The 17,868-nt window shown below is 39.8% G+C and overlaps 2 protein-coding genes across 2 annotated transcripts; both read right to left on the bottom strand.

Moving 5' to 3' along the window:
• Window positions 1-5,531: 5,531 nt before the first annotated feature.
• On the bottom strand, window positions 5,532-11,580 carry LOC114552227 (scavenger receptor cysteine-rich type 1 protein M130-like). The gene is made up of 5 exons (XM_028572875.1): window positions 11,565-11,580; window positions 10,133-10,447; window positions 9,766-10,050; window positions 6,522-6,543; window positions 5,532-5,673 (listed from the first exon to the last, which is right to left on the bottom strand). Exons 1-5 carry the CDS (start codon window positions 11,578-11,580, stop codon window positions 5,532-5,534), a joined length of 780 nt encoding a protein of 259 aa, XP_028428676.1.
• A 172-nt stretch (window positions 11,581-11,752) lies between these two features.
• On the bottom strand, window positions 11,753-17,628 carry LOC114552226 (scavenger receptor cysteine-rich type 1 protein M130-like). Its single transcript, XM_028572873.1, has 5 exons — window positions 17,583-17,628; window positions 14,903-15,019; window positions 13,421-13,741; window positions 12,999-13,336; window positions 11,753-11,758 (listed from the first exon to the last, which is right to left on the bottom strand). Exons 1-5 carry the CDS (start codon window positions 17,626-17,628, stop codon window positions 11,753-11,755), a joined length of 828 nt encoding a protein of 275 aa, XP_028428674.1.
• Between the last annotated feature and the right edge of the window lie 240 nt (window positions 17,629-17,868).

Here is a 17,868-nt window from a genome sequence, read left to right as displayed (position 1 = left end):
ACTCACCTGTAAAATGGCGAGTAAAATGCCCACAACCGTGAGCCCAGTGGTCCCCATCTGTCTCTAAATAATAAAAACAATACAAGGAAACAAAAAAACTGAACTGCCAAATTAACTATAAGTATACTCCTTTGCAAAGTTCCTTCGTGGCTTCTTTTTCTTCTCTTCTAAAAGTAGGTTCAGCTGAACGAGTTGCTGCAAGTACTTTCAGCGTATGAACACACCTAAAGAGACGATACCCGCAGTTTCTGTTACTCCCTATTCCTAAAATGGATACCAGATGTACAGTACAGGCCAAAAGTTTGGACACACCTTCTCATTCAATGAGTTTCCTTTATTTTCATGACTATTTACATTGTAGATTCTCACTGAAGGCATTAAAACTATGAATGAACACATGTGGAATTATGTACTTAAAAAAGTGTGAAATAACTGAAAACATTTCTTATATTCTAGTTTCTTCAAAGTAGCCGCCCTTTGCTCTGATTACTTCTTTGCACACTCTTGGCATTCTCTTGATGAGCTTCAAGAGGTAGTCACCTGAAATGGTTTTCCAACAGTCTTGAAGGAGTTCCCAGAGATGCTTAGCACTTGTTGGCCCTTTTGCCTTCACTCTGCGGTCCAGCTCACCCCAAACCATCTTGATTTGGTTCAGGTCTGGTGACTGTGGAGGCCAGGTCATCTCATGTGAGCCAGTTTTGTTATAGCGCTTGATGGTTTTTGCGACTGCACTTGGGGACACATTCAAAGTTTTCGCAATTTTCCAGACTGACTGACCTTCATTTGTTAAAGTAATGATGGCCACTCATTTCTCTTTACTTAGCTGATTGGTTCTTGCCATAATATGAATTCTAACAGTTGTCCAATAGGGCTGTCGGCTGTGTATCAACCTGACTTCTGCACAACACAACTGATGGTCCCAACCCCATTAATAAGGGAAAAGATTGGACTAATTAACCCTGACAAGGCACACCTGTGAAGTGAAAACCATTTCAGGTGACTACCTCATGAAGCTCATTGAGAGAACACCAAGGGTTTGCAGCGCTATCAAAAAAGCAAAGGGTGGCTACTTTGAGGAATCTAAAATATAAGACATGTTTTCAGTTATTTCACACTTTTTTGTTAAGTACATAATACCATATGTGTTCATTCATAGTGTTGATGCCTTCAGTGAGAATCTACAATGTAAATAGTCATGAAAATAAAGAAAATGCATTAAATGAGAAGGTGTGTCCAAAACTTTGGCCTGTACTGTACAACAGAGCGACAGCGTTCTTATTCACCAGCAATGAGCTGTATCTGAGCTAAGTGAGCCAGCATTCTACATCTTTAAACTCTGCTTTCTCTCTTTCTCTCACTGTCTCTTACACACACATGCACAAACACAGACATTGCGTAAAATGTGTTGTTTCTGATATTGACAACAAATTTTCATATTTAATGATATAAGAATCTGATTTTACACTACCCTGTGGGAATTAAGATTCCAAAAATGGTTGTTCATCAAGAATGACCAAAGAATATGGACTGCTGGCATTAGTTTGAAACCTTTTGAAAGTGGCAGTAGAAGTTTCAGGTTCCCCATTTTCATGAAACTAAATGTGATCCTAAAAATAGTGTGACAGGCCCAAGTCTCCAGACTAATCTTTTTTTTACTATAGGAGCACTGTAGCCCCTAACTTATAATTGTATGGGCACAGACAACTTCAGAGTGCACAAGCTTAAATTTACCTGCAACGCAATTTTTCCCATATTATAATTGTTAAATGCTTTAGTAATTGTTGTGAATAATGTTACGTTCTATTCTGAGAAGTTTGAAGAAATTCGTTCTTACTGTATATGTTTCATTTGTATCCTAGAGTGCAACACTGTTTTCCTATTTGTGTGAACAGACCTTAAGATAATCCTTCCTCCCATCCTGACTCTCTTATCTTACTACACCTCAACTTGATAAATGAAGCAATTGTTAGAGAATATGTATATCCTTGTGTGTCTCATTAAACCTTTAGAACATTGTGAACTTAACCCTGCTTTGTGTCGTTTTGTTCTCCGAAATCTCGCCTGAACGGATTGTTTTCACAACAGTAATTAATACATAAACCAAGACTACAACGCTAATGAGGGCTACAAAACCCACTCCCCCAACCGAAAGATCTTGCAGACGGGGTTAAGACCGTGAACACATTGGGGGGAAGAGAGGAGGGCTAACGTTAGGCTCTCCTTATATCACTACGCAGCATTTTCCTCTCTAAAGTGAGGTTTATAGCAAACAAAATGGATGAACTTCAGCTGGGGATCTATGGAGGTAAATCTGTTTAATCAGATTTTTAAATTAAAAAGCCATTGTATTTCTAGCACTGAATATTTATACATTGAAATTATGTATCTGAATTTATTTCCTCTGAATTTTACTTTTCAAATTTCTCAACAATTCAAAATTCAAAAGTCTCAAAAGTGAATTTAGTAATGAAATAGCTGATGGAAATTGTGAAAGGTTTCCAGTTGTTGGCTGCAATGGCAAACTCCCGATCCAGATTGTAGAATCGATTGCTTTTCCTAGGGTTCCCGGATGTTAACACTAAATTTTATATATTACATTTTGCAGCTGAATTTGGCCTGTTGAATTTGAGCAAGGTGAAAATATATATTAGCTGAATTTCATACATTGTATTTTGCATGTGAAGTAAAATTCAAAGGCAAAAAAAATTCTGATACGTAATGTCAATGCATTAATTTTCTGTGCTAGAAATTCAATGGCTTTTTAATTTCAAAATCCGATAAAACAGATTAACTTCTGTAGGGATAACCACTCATAAATGGATTATGGACTGCAACATCATGATTTTTACGGAAACATGGTAACAACAGTGCCGTGCAACAGCATGTAAATGTTTAACCATGGTTGACTTACCCTAACCCTAACCCTAAAGCGCGTTTAGATATTTAGAGATTAGAGAAGGCCCTGTCCCCCCTCACAAGACGCGCTGGTCATCTGTATTTATACAGAGCGGACATAAAGTGACGGATTGGACACTTCAGAGCTCTGAACTTATGGCCTGAACACAACAAGAAGAGGGTGGGTGACTTTGGAGACAGGCTTTAGGCTTCCCACTCAATCAGAAGTCAGATACAGTACAGGTATATTCTCTGCTTTTTTCCATTGGCTAAACACATTTTGTTTACTTTTGATTGGGTGGGCAAGACGCACGTTTGGGTGGGCTGACTCCACACCAGCCCCTAGCTTCAGCCGGCCTTGCTCTAACAATTAAACTAACTAGAACTAAACTAAAATGAAATTGAACAGTCAGAACTAAAATAAAATAAACTAATTTAGTTTACTAATTATAGTTTAGCACCTAGGTTTACGCTCTGTGGATCCCATTTAACTTCTCTGAACAGAATTTCTGTGAAACTGGTCATTTGATAAGAAGCTGCTGACAGATCACACCTTGTAGGACTGTGGTTTCTGATTTCATGACAAGCAGGAAAAGCTGAGATTTTGTCAGTCATCAATCATTAGAAAATGTGAAGCATAGTTGGTCAGAGTCCAACTGATGTCTTGAAAGGGTAATTTCGGTATTTTTCAACCTGGACCCTATTTTCCATGCACTGGTGTCTAAGTCACTAATGTGAACAATTCTTTTTTAAAGGGGCGATAGAATACAAAACCAATTATCTACTGTTGAATGCAAAGCGCTCACATTCAAAGAAAGCAAACAAAACATTTTCACAACTAAGAGAGAAAATACAACACTTACAAACAGCTCATTCAGAGATTTATAGTTTAATTAAAGTGGTTTTATTTCGTTGGAACACAGTAGATGATAGTGAGAGAGTTAATAAAAAGTCTTGATATGTTATGCGATACATTTTTGAGTAGAAAAGTACAAAAAATAAAGTTAAAATCATGAATTAAAATATATATTTAAAAATGCTTAATTTCAGTAATCATTCTTCATAACTGTCATTGAGTCCGGTACCACCGATATCGGATACATAAGATCTAAACCCAGAACTTGCAACCCTCTTACCCTGAATTATACTTTTCATTTTGGCTTATGGCCTATTTCTAATGCAGAATATGCTGTTTTTGGTCAAATATAACTTGGCAAGCTAATATGACATGATACAGAGCTGCTTTAAGATCGCCAAAGTATTCCTTTAAGTATAAAAATAAGCAATGCGTTACAAAATCAAGTAAATTCCTGTATAAAAATAAACATTTGTTATGAAAAAAAGCATGAAATTGATTTTAATATTGTACTTTGTTTGTGAGCTACATGACTTTAATGCATTGTATGTCTTTAATCACAAACACCAACGGATTCTCAACATGGCAGCAGATGTGGTTCACCAACCCTCGATGTGCAGATCTCCAGCTCCAACGTTACAGACTTTATTCACCATGAAAACGACCGTGTAGGGCGATTGTGCAAGCAGCTCATAACAACCCATAATTACATTGTTGTTAGGTTGCGAGGCTAGTAATTATCGCGAGAGCAAACGTGTAAGTGAGATGGCAAAGTATAAAAGTGCCAAATTCCGCATAAAGAGGTAGCATTCATCATTTTAAGCCAATCCCTGATGTTTTACTATGTGTTTTTTTTGGCCTAAAATGAACTAGTTTTGTTCTACAATGTTACAGTTTTTCTTGATTGCTTTGACACAGCAGTCAACTCAAACTCCACATTTTCAAAACAGTTAACACACAGGCCTGCAGACTGACGGCTAATTGAAGATTTGTGTGAAGGAGTGTCAAACAGGTGCTTCAGTGATGTCATACTGATGTAGGTAGTTCCTAATAGTTAGGAACAGATGGTTTCTGTTTGGTTACCATGGCTAAAACAATGGAGTTTGGACTGCTTCAATGACATCCGTGTTAACTGTTCTGCAAAAGGGTGGGGAAAATATGTCAATCCAATGAGAAAAGGTTAACACATTTGCAAGAGGTGTCTTCTGCTCTGCTGAGACAGTGATGATGAAAACCGAGTGGATCCCTGCTTCTTTAAGCAGGTCAAAGCAATCAAGAAAAACTGTAACTATCTTAAAAATCTTGTCCATAACGTTAAATAGAATGGTCACATTCCACCGCAGTTACTTGTTATATATTGTCATTTTAGGAGTCATTGGCAATCAACCTATTCTTTTGTTTAAGTATGAGGAAGTGTTGAACAGCAGGTGGCTCTGACATCTCTGTTATCTCAGGATTTAATTCAAATGTCACTCAATTTAATTTACATTAAATATTGTAATACAGAATTAAGAGGATTATGTCAAGGTTTCAAGTTTCAATTTAATCTTTAACATTATTTGTCCAACATTGTTTCTGGTTGGCCTGTCTTTGGTTTTGAATTGTGCCGGCCGCAAGGAAATCAAATTTCAAATTCTCAGGTGTTTGTACGCTTTCAGTAGGAACCAATGGCCTTAGAGATGTGAGCTATATCGTATATAACATAATATAATAATTCTTGTTTTCAAGGGAACTTGCACATTAAAATCCATCTGGATGTGAGATGAGCTCTTTGGAGGTGCTACTCTGCTCCCTGAGCTCCTTCCTCTTCAGTTGGCTCTCCTTCAACTGCAGCAACACCCAGGTTATAATCATGTAGCTCAATGCTCTCCTGTATGTCTGTCTGCTGCCCCCTGCTGGCCTGGAGAGACATGACAGCACACAATTAACCCCAAATAGTGAATACAATAACTGCAGAAAGTTTGTGTGAAACAAGGGATTTTGGATTCAATTCAATTCAATTTTATCTATAGTGTCTAATCATAACAACAGTTATCTCAGGACACTTTACAGATAGAGTAGGTCTAGACCACACAAAGACCCAACAATTTCCCCCCCAAGAGCAGTTGTTCTTGTTTTCTTCTAAAAATGATGAGTAATAGGCTGCCCTGGCATTCCTGAGGGCCTTCCTATATGTTTTCAGACTGTCTTGCCAGTCTAAATGAGATTCTTCCAGATTGGTGGAATGCCATTTACTTTCAAGTTTATGTGAGGTTTGTTTTAATTCACGGGTTTGGGAGTTATACCAAAGTGCTAATTTCTTTTGTTCTTTTGGAGTATTCTGTTATATGAAGGCATGGCACTGAATGAAATACTGTTAGAAGCACGTCCTTAAATTTAGCTATAGCACTATCAGATAGCCATCTAATGTAAAAACTTTTATCAAATGTCGTGAAGTCGGGTTAGAAGAATTCACAAGTTAATGAAGAATGGTTTGATAATAGAGGATTCTGTGGAAATACTTTTAAATCTTCAATTCCGATGTCATATGCCAGCACAAGGTCGAGGGTGTGGTTGAAAAAGTGAGTGGGTTTGTGCATACTGACTGAAACCAATTGAATCTAGAAGTGACATAAACACAATACTAAGGCTGTCGTTGTCAACGTCCACATGAATGTTAAAATCACCTACAATAGTAACTTTGTCTGATTAAAAAGCTATAGTGCGTAGTTTATGTTGCCCCCACGGCACTTCCACATGATACAAGCCTTCCTTGATAGCGCATGCAGAAGAGTTAATTATCTTCCCTCGAGCTTCTGTGCAGCAAAGTCGCCGTACGACACAATCTTCTGAACATAGTCATACTGAGAAATACAGAGAGAGTTTTGTGGAGCTGATAGTCTTAATTAGCTTTGTATCAACTCATTTGGCAATGGCTTGAATGTAACAGACGTTCATTAATAAAAATTCAGAATACAGACCTGGAGCGTGGTACACAAAAACAAATAGAATTGGCTGTAATGTTTTTCAAGTTGGATGTGAAAGATTAAGAACAAGGATTTCAAAACAATTATAATTTAGTTAATGTTTAGGATCAATTAATAGGTTTGAGTCAAAAAATCCCCTCTCCATTTTTGGGGCTTTTTGGGACCTTTATTTAAGAGGACATCTGCAGACAGGAAGAGAGAGGGGGAATGACATGCAGCAAAGGGCCGCAGGTCAGACTCAAACCGGGCCACTCCGGTTAAGGACTGAGCCTTGGCACATGTGGCGCACGCTCCAACAGGTGAGTTATCAGGGTACCCCAGAACATCAAGGCTTTTGAGAGGCATTTCATAGCATTACAAGTGACCTGAACAGTTGTTTCAAGTAAAGCGATCATCATTGGGTAAGTTAATAAAAAATCTAGGCCACTGTGCAAACTGATATTATTCTGGCCACCATGGCCACTGTATGCCACATGTTAAGGTTTATTTGGTAAAACAGTCATGAAGAATTAACCGCTCAATCTGTAAATGTTATAATGTGTCTGTATAACATGTAAAAAAAAACATGTATAAAATCTCACTGTTCAAAAGCTATTGCACTCCACTGTATACCGCCCACCTGTGGTGTAATTTTAGTGAGTCAAAAATGAAAAAACTTCAAGTGGCTTACAATGATGCACTGAGAATTGTGCTTAAAATTCCTAGGTGGAGTAGTGCCAGTGAAATGTTTGTGTCTAACAATGTGCCCACCTTTAACGCTGTTTTAAGAAATGTTATGTATAGATTCATGTGCAGACTGACAGGGTCTAAGAATATGATCATTTTGTCTATAGTTGATGTTTCTAAGAGTGACACAAGGTACACATCTTGCTTTTGGAAACATTGGACTCGAAGCCTGTATATGTTTTATAAATGATGCCTCATCGGCACCATTCTTAAATGTTTTGTATTTTATATATATATATATATATATATATATATATATATATGTATATATATCTGTTATATATATCTGTATTGTGTTGTCTCTATGGACCTTTGTGTCTTGAATAAAGTTGATTATGTACATTTACTGTAATTCGGCATAACGACCATCTTCCCAAATAAACCATAACAATTAAAATGCCCCTATGCTTATCTAATAATATTATTTATTAACAATATTGCTTGTTTGTGGTGGTGATTTCCAAAATGCTGTGATTGCTGTTCATGGTTCTTAAATGTCTGTCGCTAACGTTTACTTGGCTGTGTGAACGCTGTTATAATGTGTTTACATAATATTTAGTTGGTTTAAAAAGTTGTCTTACACCCCTTAAAATGAATAGGGCCTTGCAACATCCAGGTTGGGGACCAGTTGTCTAAACAACAGGCATGTTTTCGTACCTTATAGTAGAAGCAAAAAGCAGCGTTCACCAACAGCAAAGTCAGCAGTAGGACAACCGCTCTGATGATAAAAGGCCTCAGATCTGATCAAACACATGGAGAGATATCACATCACACAACATCATGAGTCCAACAGCTCCCAGTTAACACAAACTGTAGGGACCTGAAATCTAAAATCACTTTAACATGGACACATATCGCTTACACCTATCACTCTTATAAGCTAATAAGCAGGGTTATAGCAGGGTTACCAAACATACTCTGTCCCCATATACATATATATGAATCTCACTTCTGTCATTTGACAGCTACACAGTTAAACCAGAAGTTGTTCTGGGCCTCCTTGGTAAAGGCGGTCTCTTATTCTTGCCCTGGGGAGCGAGGATCTCTGAGGAGCTATGAGCGAGGAAACAGGAGAGCAGCCTTCCTGGAAGCCGTGCTGCAGAAAGCCGTTGCTAGCTTCACCCATAATGCCTCACAAATTCACATGACACTTCAGAGGAAAGGACGTCTCATCATCCCTCTAAAAACACATCTCCTCATTTCCTCTCTCCTCGCAGGATTTCCTTCCTCTCCCCCATGCTTCCTCGGTGGGAGGGAGTGAGAGGAGGCACAGGAAGGAATTGTGGATGTATTTTAAGGGAAGTGAGATTCAGCCATCGTGAGATCCAAGAGCACAAAGCTACGGTAGAGACTTAGTAACGCTAGCAGAGAGGGAGTGACAGACTGGCTGCAAATCAAGGATGCAAGAAACCGGTTTCTTATACCCTCTAAAATATTAGTGACAGCACTCTTTTGCTTAGTTATCAATGCCATTAGCATGGTGGCTACCACTATTAGCCACGTCCCAATTGCTAAAACGCACATTGAGGAGCGAGGATAAAAGAACAAGGAGGTTTCCGGGAGGAGCTATAATCGAGGATACACTGATGTATCCTCTGCTCTGCCTGTTTTTACCTGTGGCATGTAAACTAAGAGGTGTGACACAGAGAGAGTGGAGAAGAAGGAGAGAGGTAATATTGACTGGTCTGATCATATTAACATTCTGATTAATAGTGGGTGGGTGAAATAATACATTTACAAGGAATATATTTTTAACTTTATCTAAAATATGAACCTAGCAGAGCTTCTGTCGGCTTTAATAGTGTCCCCAGAGAGAAACAGCAACTTCATTAGAATTATTTCAGAAGCTATAAAGGTCTAGTTCTGTTTCCTCGCTCAAGTTTATAACTACAGTTAGTTTTGCTGCTGAAATGTCTAATGATATTAGCTGTAGTGACATTACTGGGCGCATGGAAAAATTTACAAACAGCCTCTCTGACCATTTAAAGTAAAACATTATAGAAAACACTCAATACTTTATACAATACATAATTTCAAAAGCAACATAGCTTACAGGGAATGAACAGTGGCAGTGAAATGTCCATGTGGACATGGAGACAATAATTCCAGTTCAGCAGGTAGGAAGGCAGTTCGGCAGATAGTTCAGCAGGCAGTTCCGCAGGCTGGCAGTTCCGCAGGCAGTTTAGCAGTTTGACAGGCAGGCATGCATTTCGGTAGGCAGCTCGCCAATGCAGATAAGAAGTTAAGCATTTCGGCAGGCAGGTATTTTGAAAGGCAGGCAGGTATTTCTGTCATACATGATGTCATAGATTGTGTCATTACCTGAGCAGATGATATAAAGGATGGAGGAATAGGAATCTGACTCTGCACACTCCCTCAGAGTAGATCCAGACTGAACACAGTCAGAGCTAATCATCCAAACAGATCGGACTGAGTACTCTTTCCTCCGTTCTACAGAAACAGGAGAAGGACAGCCCAGCTCTCTGCATGCAACAGCTGCCACCTTCATGGTCCAGCCAGAGACAATCACTGGTCTCCAGTCTCCCTGATGTTTCACCTCCAGTGATCCTGTACAGCGACTGAGTCCTCCCACCAACCTGACTGGTTCTGAACAGAAACAAGAGTCGTCCGCAAAAGAATAAAGTGAATTTGAACAGAAATGACCAAATCAAAGCTGCTCCTCTTCTACCTGAGCAGGTGAGCCCAACAGCTTTTCCAGATGAGCAGGTGTTTCCATCTGAGCCTGAGCTTTTACAGTCCATGAGAGAAGACTCATGGCCTCCACAATGGAACTCTTTGGTCCTCATTGAAGCCTCCACTTCTCCATAGAGCACCCCCTGGAGGACTGAAGGAGCCCCACAGCCAAGCTCCCTACACACCACCTCTGCATCCTGCTGGTCAAAGTCAGCTTCACACACTGAGGACCACCTCTGGGTAGACTGGGTAGTCTTCACCTCCAGTCTGCCTGAGCACAGACTGGTCCCATTCACCAGCCTGACAGAGTCTGGAGAGATGATAGTAGATCAAATAGAGAGCGATAAAAGACACCAAACAAAAAAAAGATGTCATGAAACAACAGCACAATCACAACATAAGTTCATCATTAACAACAGAACACATCTTTATAACACCACAGACTGCAGCAATGTTACCATCCAATTTAAATTTAATAAGCTGATGTAACCCACTCGAAAATAGCCTACAAACAGGATTAGGTTATTTCTAGCTTGATATTATGTTATGTTAATGTATTCTTGATTACTTGTGGTTCTATTTTCTTTGCACACCATATTTGTCCAGTAGGTGGCAGTGGTGGCGCTGCATAGTGGGAAAACTGCTACACTGATTTTTAGAGTGAAGAAGAAGAAAATAAGGGAAAAAAATAAGGAAAAAAAACAACAGAACAATAGTGAGCTGAAGCCATGTTTAGATTTTCCACAGTGAGTGAACAAAGTTTAAAAAAATAACACTTAAGAGCTAGTTTAAGAAGTGTTTTTCTCACGAAACCTACTTCTAAGGAAGGAAAAGCAGAGAAAAGGGGTTGAATTTATGACAAGTTTATTTACTTCTATCCTTTTCTCCGGTGAATGTTTTACACGTGTTCGTCCGTTGTGTTACTAGCAGACATAGTGTGATAGATGTGTTTTACCGAGTCAAGCACGCAAAGTTAGCTCTATTTTTCTGCTGTTAATTCAGTTGTTTAATGCATTGTGTGAAAATGTATTTATGTGTACTGCGTAAGTTAAAAAAAAACAATCGGAGTTGAACATGAGTTTAATGATTTGAAGTGCTATTCCATGCTATGTTGAAGCTATGTTACTACTTGGTATGCTAGTGCTTGAGTTTCATGTGTGTAGTGAAAATAAGAATTTAAGTTACTACAATTCATGATTAAGAGATTCCCAGATCTGGTAGTTATTGAGAAAGTATTTGAATATTGCCCTGCAGGTTGGTTTTTTTTATGCATGATTTGAGAGAGAGAACGAGAAAGAGAGAGAACGAGAGAGAGGGAGAGAGAGAGAGGGAGTTCCATTGGACGTGTTCGCCATTGGACACACAAGGCAGAGGAGCAGAGGGCGTGGATGATCATCTTGCCTGCAACATGGACTGCTTCTACTCACCATTTCTTCTTTGCATCGTACAGATAAGTGCGAGATCTCACCACACTTTAAAAAAACATACTACCCGGGTAGATGGACTTTGGTTTATTATTTTGGGGTTATTTTATCAGAGCTCTGAGGTAATTTTTTTTTAGTTTTTTTCTCAACGTATGTGGAAAAAGGTTGAAAACTAAGAGAAATACTGATTTTCACAACTAAAAGGACATTACAAAAGAAAAGAGAAACAAGGTCATACTGTTGGATAATTGATGTTTAATAAATGCCGGCTATATGTTCTGAGTAAACTATTTTGGTATTGTCTCCTCTTTTGAAAAGTTCCTTAGAAAGGCAGCACTTCACTCTACATTATAAGTGCCCTTTACACTAACAATTGTTTTCCACTTTTTTTAAAACGACATCATCCTCTGCAGAATTCTCTATTCTGTTCCTTCTGCTTAAGTACTCAACAATCTTTTCTCTCCACACAGATAAGTTCAAAAGTTTTCAGACTTTCTTTTTTCTAAAAAGATCTGTAACCCAAAATAAAAATCAGTTTAGAAAATGATCCCTAAAATATAAAAGGGATAGGGGCTGGACTCTCCTTTTAAGGCTATCAAGCTGAAGGAGTCCTTTCAGGCTGGTGGCTGGTTGGCCTAGGGGACTCCTAAAGCAGCAGACATAAACAGGTATGTTTCATATAGACCGATATATTTTGGTGCATTCAGCACCGAATTTACTAAGGGAGCAGCTCATCAGACTCCATTATGGCTGAGGGAGACAGTCTGCTGCAATTCTAGCTGGTGCAAGTGTGTGTCAACCTGAGTACATTACTGCATAGATGATGTCATAGATTATGTCACTGATGGGCTAGTCAGGATCAACAAAAGTAAATTTTCAGGATAAAGCCTGACATCTGGCACGTGACGCCAGGCCCCTTCCACTCTCTGTGTGTTGCCGTTCTCAAAATGCCTTTGCTAGGGTAAACAACAACAAACTTTGAGCTAGCAGGCTTCACGCTGAAAATGGCAAGTTTTAAAGAAAAGTTTGATCGTGCAACAAGGCAGGCCTGCTTGGTTCTTTCGGAGAATGATTGTAAAGATTTACAAAGAATATGTTTACAGCATTTGCTCTCTAACTGGGAGGTTTTGGGATCAATTGGTAGGATTGCTGTGGACAAAGTGGTAAGAGCCAATGAGGTTTAACCATGTATCCAGCTAATTTAAAAAGCTGACTTTACTGTATGTGATAGTTAACTGTATTTAATATTGTATGTGACATTTTCTTTTGCGGGGTGCAAATGTTCCACCAAAACAAGTTCCTTCCCGAGACTATTTTGCAGAGCCACTGTCACTGCTTAGCGCCGCCCAAGAATATTGTGATTTGTTTAAATAAATGCAAATAAGCCAGTGTTTTTGTTCTATCCCAGAATGTATGTGTGATGTAGCCAGACTTTACTCCACAGTGTTGTGGACATAGGTCTGGCAATGCGAGACTAAGGATCGGCTGACCTGAGCAGGTGAGATCCAGGATGTAGGAAGAGGAAACTGAAGATGCACACTCCCTCAGACCAGATCCAGACTGAACACAGTCAGACCAGATCCTCCACACAGATCTGCTCAAGGACTCTTTTCTCTGTCCTACAGAAACAGCAGAGCCACAGTCCAACTCTCTGCAGGCAACAGCTGCCACCTTCATGGTCCAGCCAGAGACAATCACTGGTCTCCAGTCTCCCTGATGTTTCACCTCCAGTGATCCTGTACAGCGACTGAGTCCTCCCACCAACCTGACTGGTTCTGAACAGAAACAAGAGAATTGTCCGCAAAAGAATAAAGTGAATTTGAACAGAAATGACCAAATCAAAACTGCTCCTCTTCTACCTGAGCAGGTGAGTCCAACAGCTTTTCCAGGTGGGCAGGTGACGTTTCCATCTGAGCCTGAGCTTTTACTGTCCAGGAGAGCAGACTTATGGTCTCCACACTGGAACTCTTTGGTCCTTATTGGAGCCTCCACTTCTCCATAGAGCACCCCCTGGAGGACTGAAAGAGCTCCACAGCCAAGCTCCCTACACACCACCTCTGCATCCTGCTGGTCAAAGTCAGCTTCACACACTGAGGACCACCTCTGGGTAGACTGGGTAGTCTTCACCTCCAGTCTGCCTGAGAACAGACTGGTCCCATTCACCAGCCTGACAGAGTCTGGAGAGATGATAGTAGATCAAATAGAGAGACAAAAAAGGCACCAAACACAAAATAAAAAGATGTCATGAAACAACAGTTCAGTGATTCAAATTGGAATCAGCACAGTTCCAAAATGAGTTCATCATTAACAACAAAACATATCCTTATATCTGCACGGATTGCATAAATGTGACCGTCACATTTACATTTATACCATGGTCTGGGTGAGTACTCAATTCTGATTGGCTGCAGGGTGTCTAGGGTGTCACTATTCATGTAACTTCCTGTGGGAATCAGAGGTGGGAAACTCAGGCTGGATTTTGATAACTGAGTTCCCCAGTTGGTGACGCGTTGTTGACAACTGACGTTTGATGGAGACGACTTTGGTTCACTGAACATATTTTAATGACAATAAACTGTTTAATGTGGACAAATGCCTCTGCCAATAAACATACACAGACATAATATGTTTCAAATTATTAATAAATAGGCCTATGTATAAAAAAACAACACATTATCTGTGTCTTTTTCCATTGGTTGTCCTGCAGATAACACAAACAAACACCTGTCCATGTGCTGTTTGGATGCTCGTATAAGAAAACAGCAGCAGATCTTTAGTTATTGTGGCCTCCATGTTTTCACCACCTGATGCTCTCGGCTACGGCCAACCGTTGGTGGCAGTGATGCAAAAAGTTGTTATGCCAAACACTAATATAACAGAAGAAGAAGAACACGCATCCTGACCATGTGAACGTTACCAGTCGGAAAAACAACGTAACCACGGGGGCGTTCCCTGTTATTCCGAGGTGGCATGAAAGCGCCATGTTTTCAGCACCCCCCCCCTCCCAGCTTTCTGTGTGTTGCCATTCTCAAAATGCCCTTGCTAGGGGAAACAAGAAATTTTGAGCTAGCAAACTTCATGCAGAAAATGACAAGTTTTACAGAAAGGTTTAGTGGTTTTACGTTTAGTGGGATTGCTGTCATAGATGATGTCACTGATGGGCTTACCTGAGCAGTTGAGATCCAGGCGGTAGTCAGAGAAATGTGATGTTGTACACGCACTAATCGCAGATCCTGACTCAAAACAGTAAGACCTGATGTCCCACACAGATCTGTATGGGGACTCTTTTCTCCGTCTAACAGAAAGAGCAGATCCACAGTCCAACTTTTTGCAGACAACAGCTGCTGTCCTCAGGGTCCAGACAGAGTCAAGGTCATTCACTGGTCTCCATTTTTCATAATGTTTCAGCTCCAGTGTTCCTGTGCAGCGACTTTCTCCTCCCACCAACCTGAGAGACTCTGAACAGAAACAGGAAAGTCATCAGTAAAAATATTTAACTGCTGATTCTGCCATAATGATTCTTTATTGTTTCTCTATTTACCTTCTGAGTTTTGTTTCCCTTCAGCCTGGAGTTCTGAGAAGAAAGTCAGAAGGTAAAACATCTGTATAAAGCAGCACATTTGGATCACAGCTGTGACCAGAACAAACTTTCTCAGGTTGTTCTGTAGAGAATCTTCTAGCAGCTCAGAAACACATCAGTAAACCCAGTGAGATGAACATGTGAATACACATAACACAAGTCTACTGTTTGGGAAGAATTTAAAGCCCTCGTGAAGTGAAAAATGCCTTTCCCAAGTGTTAATTTCATTTTTCTCTTGTCATATGCCAAATATATGTTAAAAATAAAACATGAACTGTTGTCTTCCAGTGAAATGGTTTCAAATGTCTAATGACATCATCCTGCACTCGTGGGCGTTTACTAATTTAATGTCCACTAAAATGTTTATCAAGGTTTTATGTATGACTATAAATCCTGCCTGATCTGGGTCAAAAGTGAGCTAGCTAACAACAGCAGCAACAGAGGTTGTGACAGAAACACACATACTCACACACACACCTTTACGTTATACCATCCACACGCTGTTGATGCTGCTGACAATGTAGCTGAGGTCTAAGTCAATCATGGGAGACTTTGCTGATTTTCCTGGCTCTGAGCCGGTTAAAGTGTGTTTCCATCCCACGACTTTAAAGCGAATAAAAACCTGTGCTTAATGACGCCACATGCCGTTTTGCGGTCAAATTGGTATATGGAATAGATTTGAGACATTTTAAAGTGTCCATTTATTTTCACACTGAATCGCACAACATTCAAGCCAACATTTGCGAACAAAGTTTGCTAGCCAAAATGGATTGCGGACATACAAATAATTAATATTGCACAAGTTGTAATAGTGCTTATGTGTCGGCTGATAGCAACATATCAAGCTATAATAAGACAACGACGCTATCAAAACATCGCTATGATGATAAAAATGTGTGGATGGAAACATCACAGAGCCGTTTGAAAATAAGCAAAGTTTCCCTTTCACCTTTCATCATTCTGATCTATCAGAAACAAAGAGGGCACCCCGCACACCACATCCCCCGAGTCATGAAGGAGCAGGGGAGCATGTAGGTGTATCACGCCTCTGGATTTACCCTGCAGAGATCTGAGGAGCAGTTAACCACATTCCTCATAAATCCACCAGAGTTTAAAATTCCAACATAAAGAAAGCGGAGGGAAACGGAAAATACATCCTGCGGCACCGGAGCAATCCCGGAAGCTTGGATGAGAAACATAGTGGAAGCCAAAAAATTTTCATAGGCTAAAAGTCAACGGCCTTCAGAGATATTAAGAAGAATTTGCACCCCAGCAGAGATGAGGCTGGGAAGAGCCATGATGGCGGTGCTACTACGGCGAGAGCAGAAAAGCAACAGGCTAATAACATGATGCCGGCAGACTTCTGACAGCATATGTCCACTGTGGAATCTGAAATATTGTGAGGAGTGTGGGTTGGATATGTGTTTCATATCGTGGGCTGTAGAAGGAGTAGGTGGTTTGCAACATTGACTATCAAACACTTGCAATTTAAATTGATTATACAAATTAAGAAAAATTCTGGAAGAGTTATTATCGTGCGGGTTGAAATACAAGGGCACAAACTAATTTTGGCTGACATATATGCACCTAATGTAAATGACCAGGTATTTTTATAGATTTGGAAAGGAAATTATAAGCTGAAGGGAACCACCATATTGTTCTAGGGGGTGATTTTAACTTGATACTGGAACAGGTTCTGGACTATGGTGGGGTTGCAGTACGCAGGGCCCCCAGAGCCTCTCTTACTTTACAGAGGATGTGTAAGACTCTAGGCTTGGTGAATATTTGGAGAATTTCCAGTCCCCTCTGGGAGAGACTGTAATTTGATGTGCACAAGACATATTGGATAGATTTGTTTTAAATGTCCAAATCACTGGCTCCCTCTGCTATAGGATGTGTGATAGGAAATATCGTAAAATGGCTCAGGTTATAGGATTAAATAAGGGTCATTTATGTATTTGAGCTTGTAAAAAGGTTTTGTAACTATAGAACTATTGTGTTTAAAAGTTTTGTATCTGTAGAATTATTTTGTGCATGTGTAATATTATTAACATTTCATTATATAATTAATATATAAATAATTAATTATGAAATGAATACTATTTTTAACAGTGAGGTTTTACAAAGTCTGAGCAACGGACACATAATTATCCTATGTTCCTGTGCGACACAGAAGTTACAAGCACAAGGCATGAGTTGTAATTGCGAATTTTGAGACTGTTTAGGCCTGAAGTAGTCTATTTCCTTGACGTTCCACTTCCGGGATTGCTCCGGTGTCTCAGGAAATTCCGCGTGAATTTGAGCGCACATGAACGAGCCACCGACCCCGCCTTGTCTCCTCCCATAAATGAATATGGAAATTACAATAAATGCGACCCCGACGTCATTCTTTGTCCAATCACAACGGGTTATCCCGCTGCAGACGGGAAAAAAACCTTTACCGACTGTGAGGTTGAGGTGCTGATTGCGGAGGTGGAGGTTTGTCATTTCGGATAAGCAATAAAAGAAAATGCCCAGAGTGGCAAATGGTGACCGGGCGGTGAATGCACCGAACCATGGCAGAAATAAAAAAAAAGTCTATATCGAAGTGCAAATCAAAAGAATAGTGGCAGCGCCACACCCATTACAGAACAACATGCATCTCAGTCAGTCCAAATTACGCACAATAGCAGTTTGAACCCACTGATGTAATGCCATTTATTACGAAGTGTTAGTAGGCTCAGTGAA

The sequence above is a fragment of the Perca flavescens genome, chromosome 3, assembly GCF_004354835.1.
Source record: "Perca flavescens isolate YP-PL-M2 chromosome 3, PFLA_1.0, whole genome shotgun sequence".
NCBI classification, from domain to species: Eukaryota; Metazoa; Chordata; class Actinopteri; order Perciformes; family Percidae; genus Perca; species Perca flavescens.
Note: the sequence above shows the minus strand (reverse complement) of the source record. Positions and strands in the feature narration are given on the sequence as shown.

Excerpts from the sequence above, each read along its gene's own strand:
- LOC114552227 (XM_028572875.1), bottom strand. Across the intron at positions 10,051-10,132 it reads TGTTGGGCTCACCTGCTCAG|AACCAGTCAGGTTGGTGGGA; the intron begins GTAGAAGAGGAG and ends GTTTCTGTTCAG. Across the intron at positions 5,674-6,521 it reads CGAGGGAAGATAATTAACTC|GTGTGCTGTCATGTCTCTCC; the intron begins TTCTGCATGCGC and ends TTGGGGTTAATT.
- LOC114552226 (XM_028572873.1), bottom strand. The coding sequence starts at position 17,628 with ATGACAAACCTCCACCTCCGCAATCAGCACCTCAACCTCACAGTCG. Across the intron at positions 15,020-17,582 it reads GCACCTCAACCTCACAGTCG|AGTCTCTCAGGTTGGTGGGA; the intron begins GTAAAGGTTTTT and ends GTTTCTGTTCAG. Across the intron at positions 13,337-13,420 it reads TGTTGGACTCACCTGCTCAG|AACCAGTCAGGTTGGTGGGA; the intron begins GTAGAAGAGGAG and ends GTTTCTGTTCAG.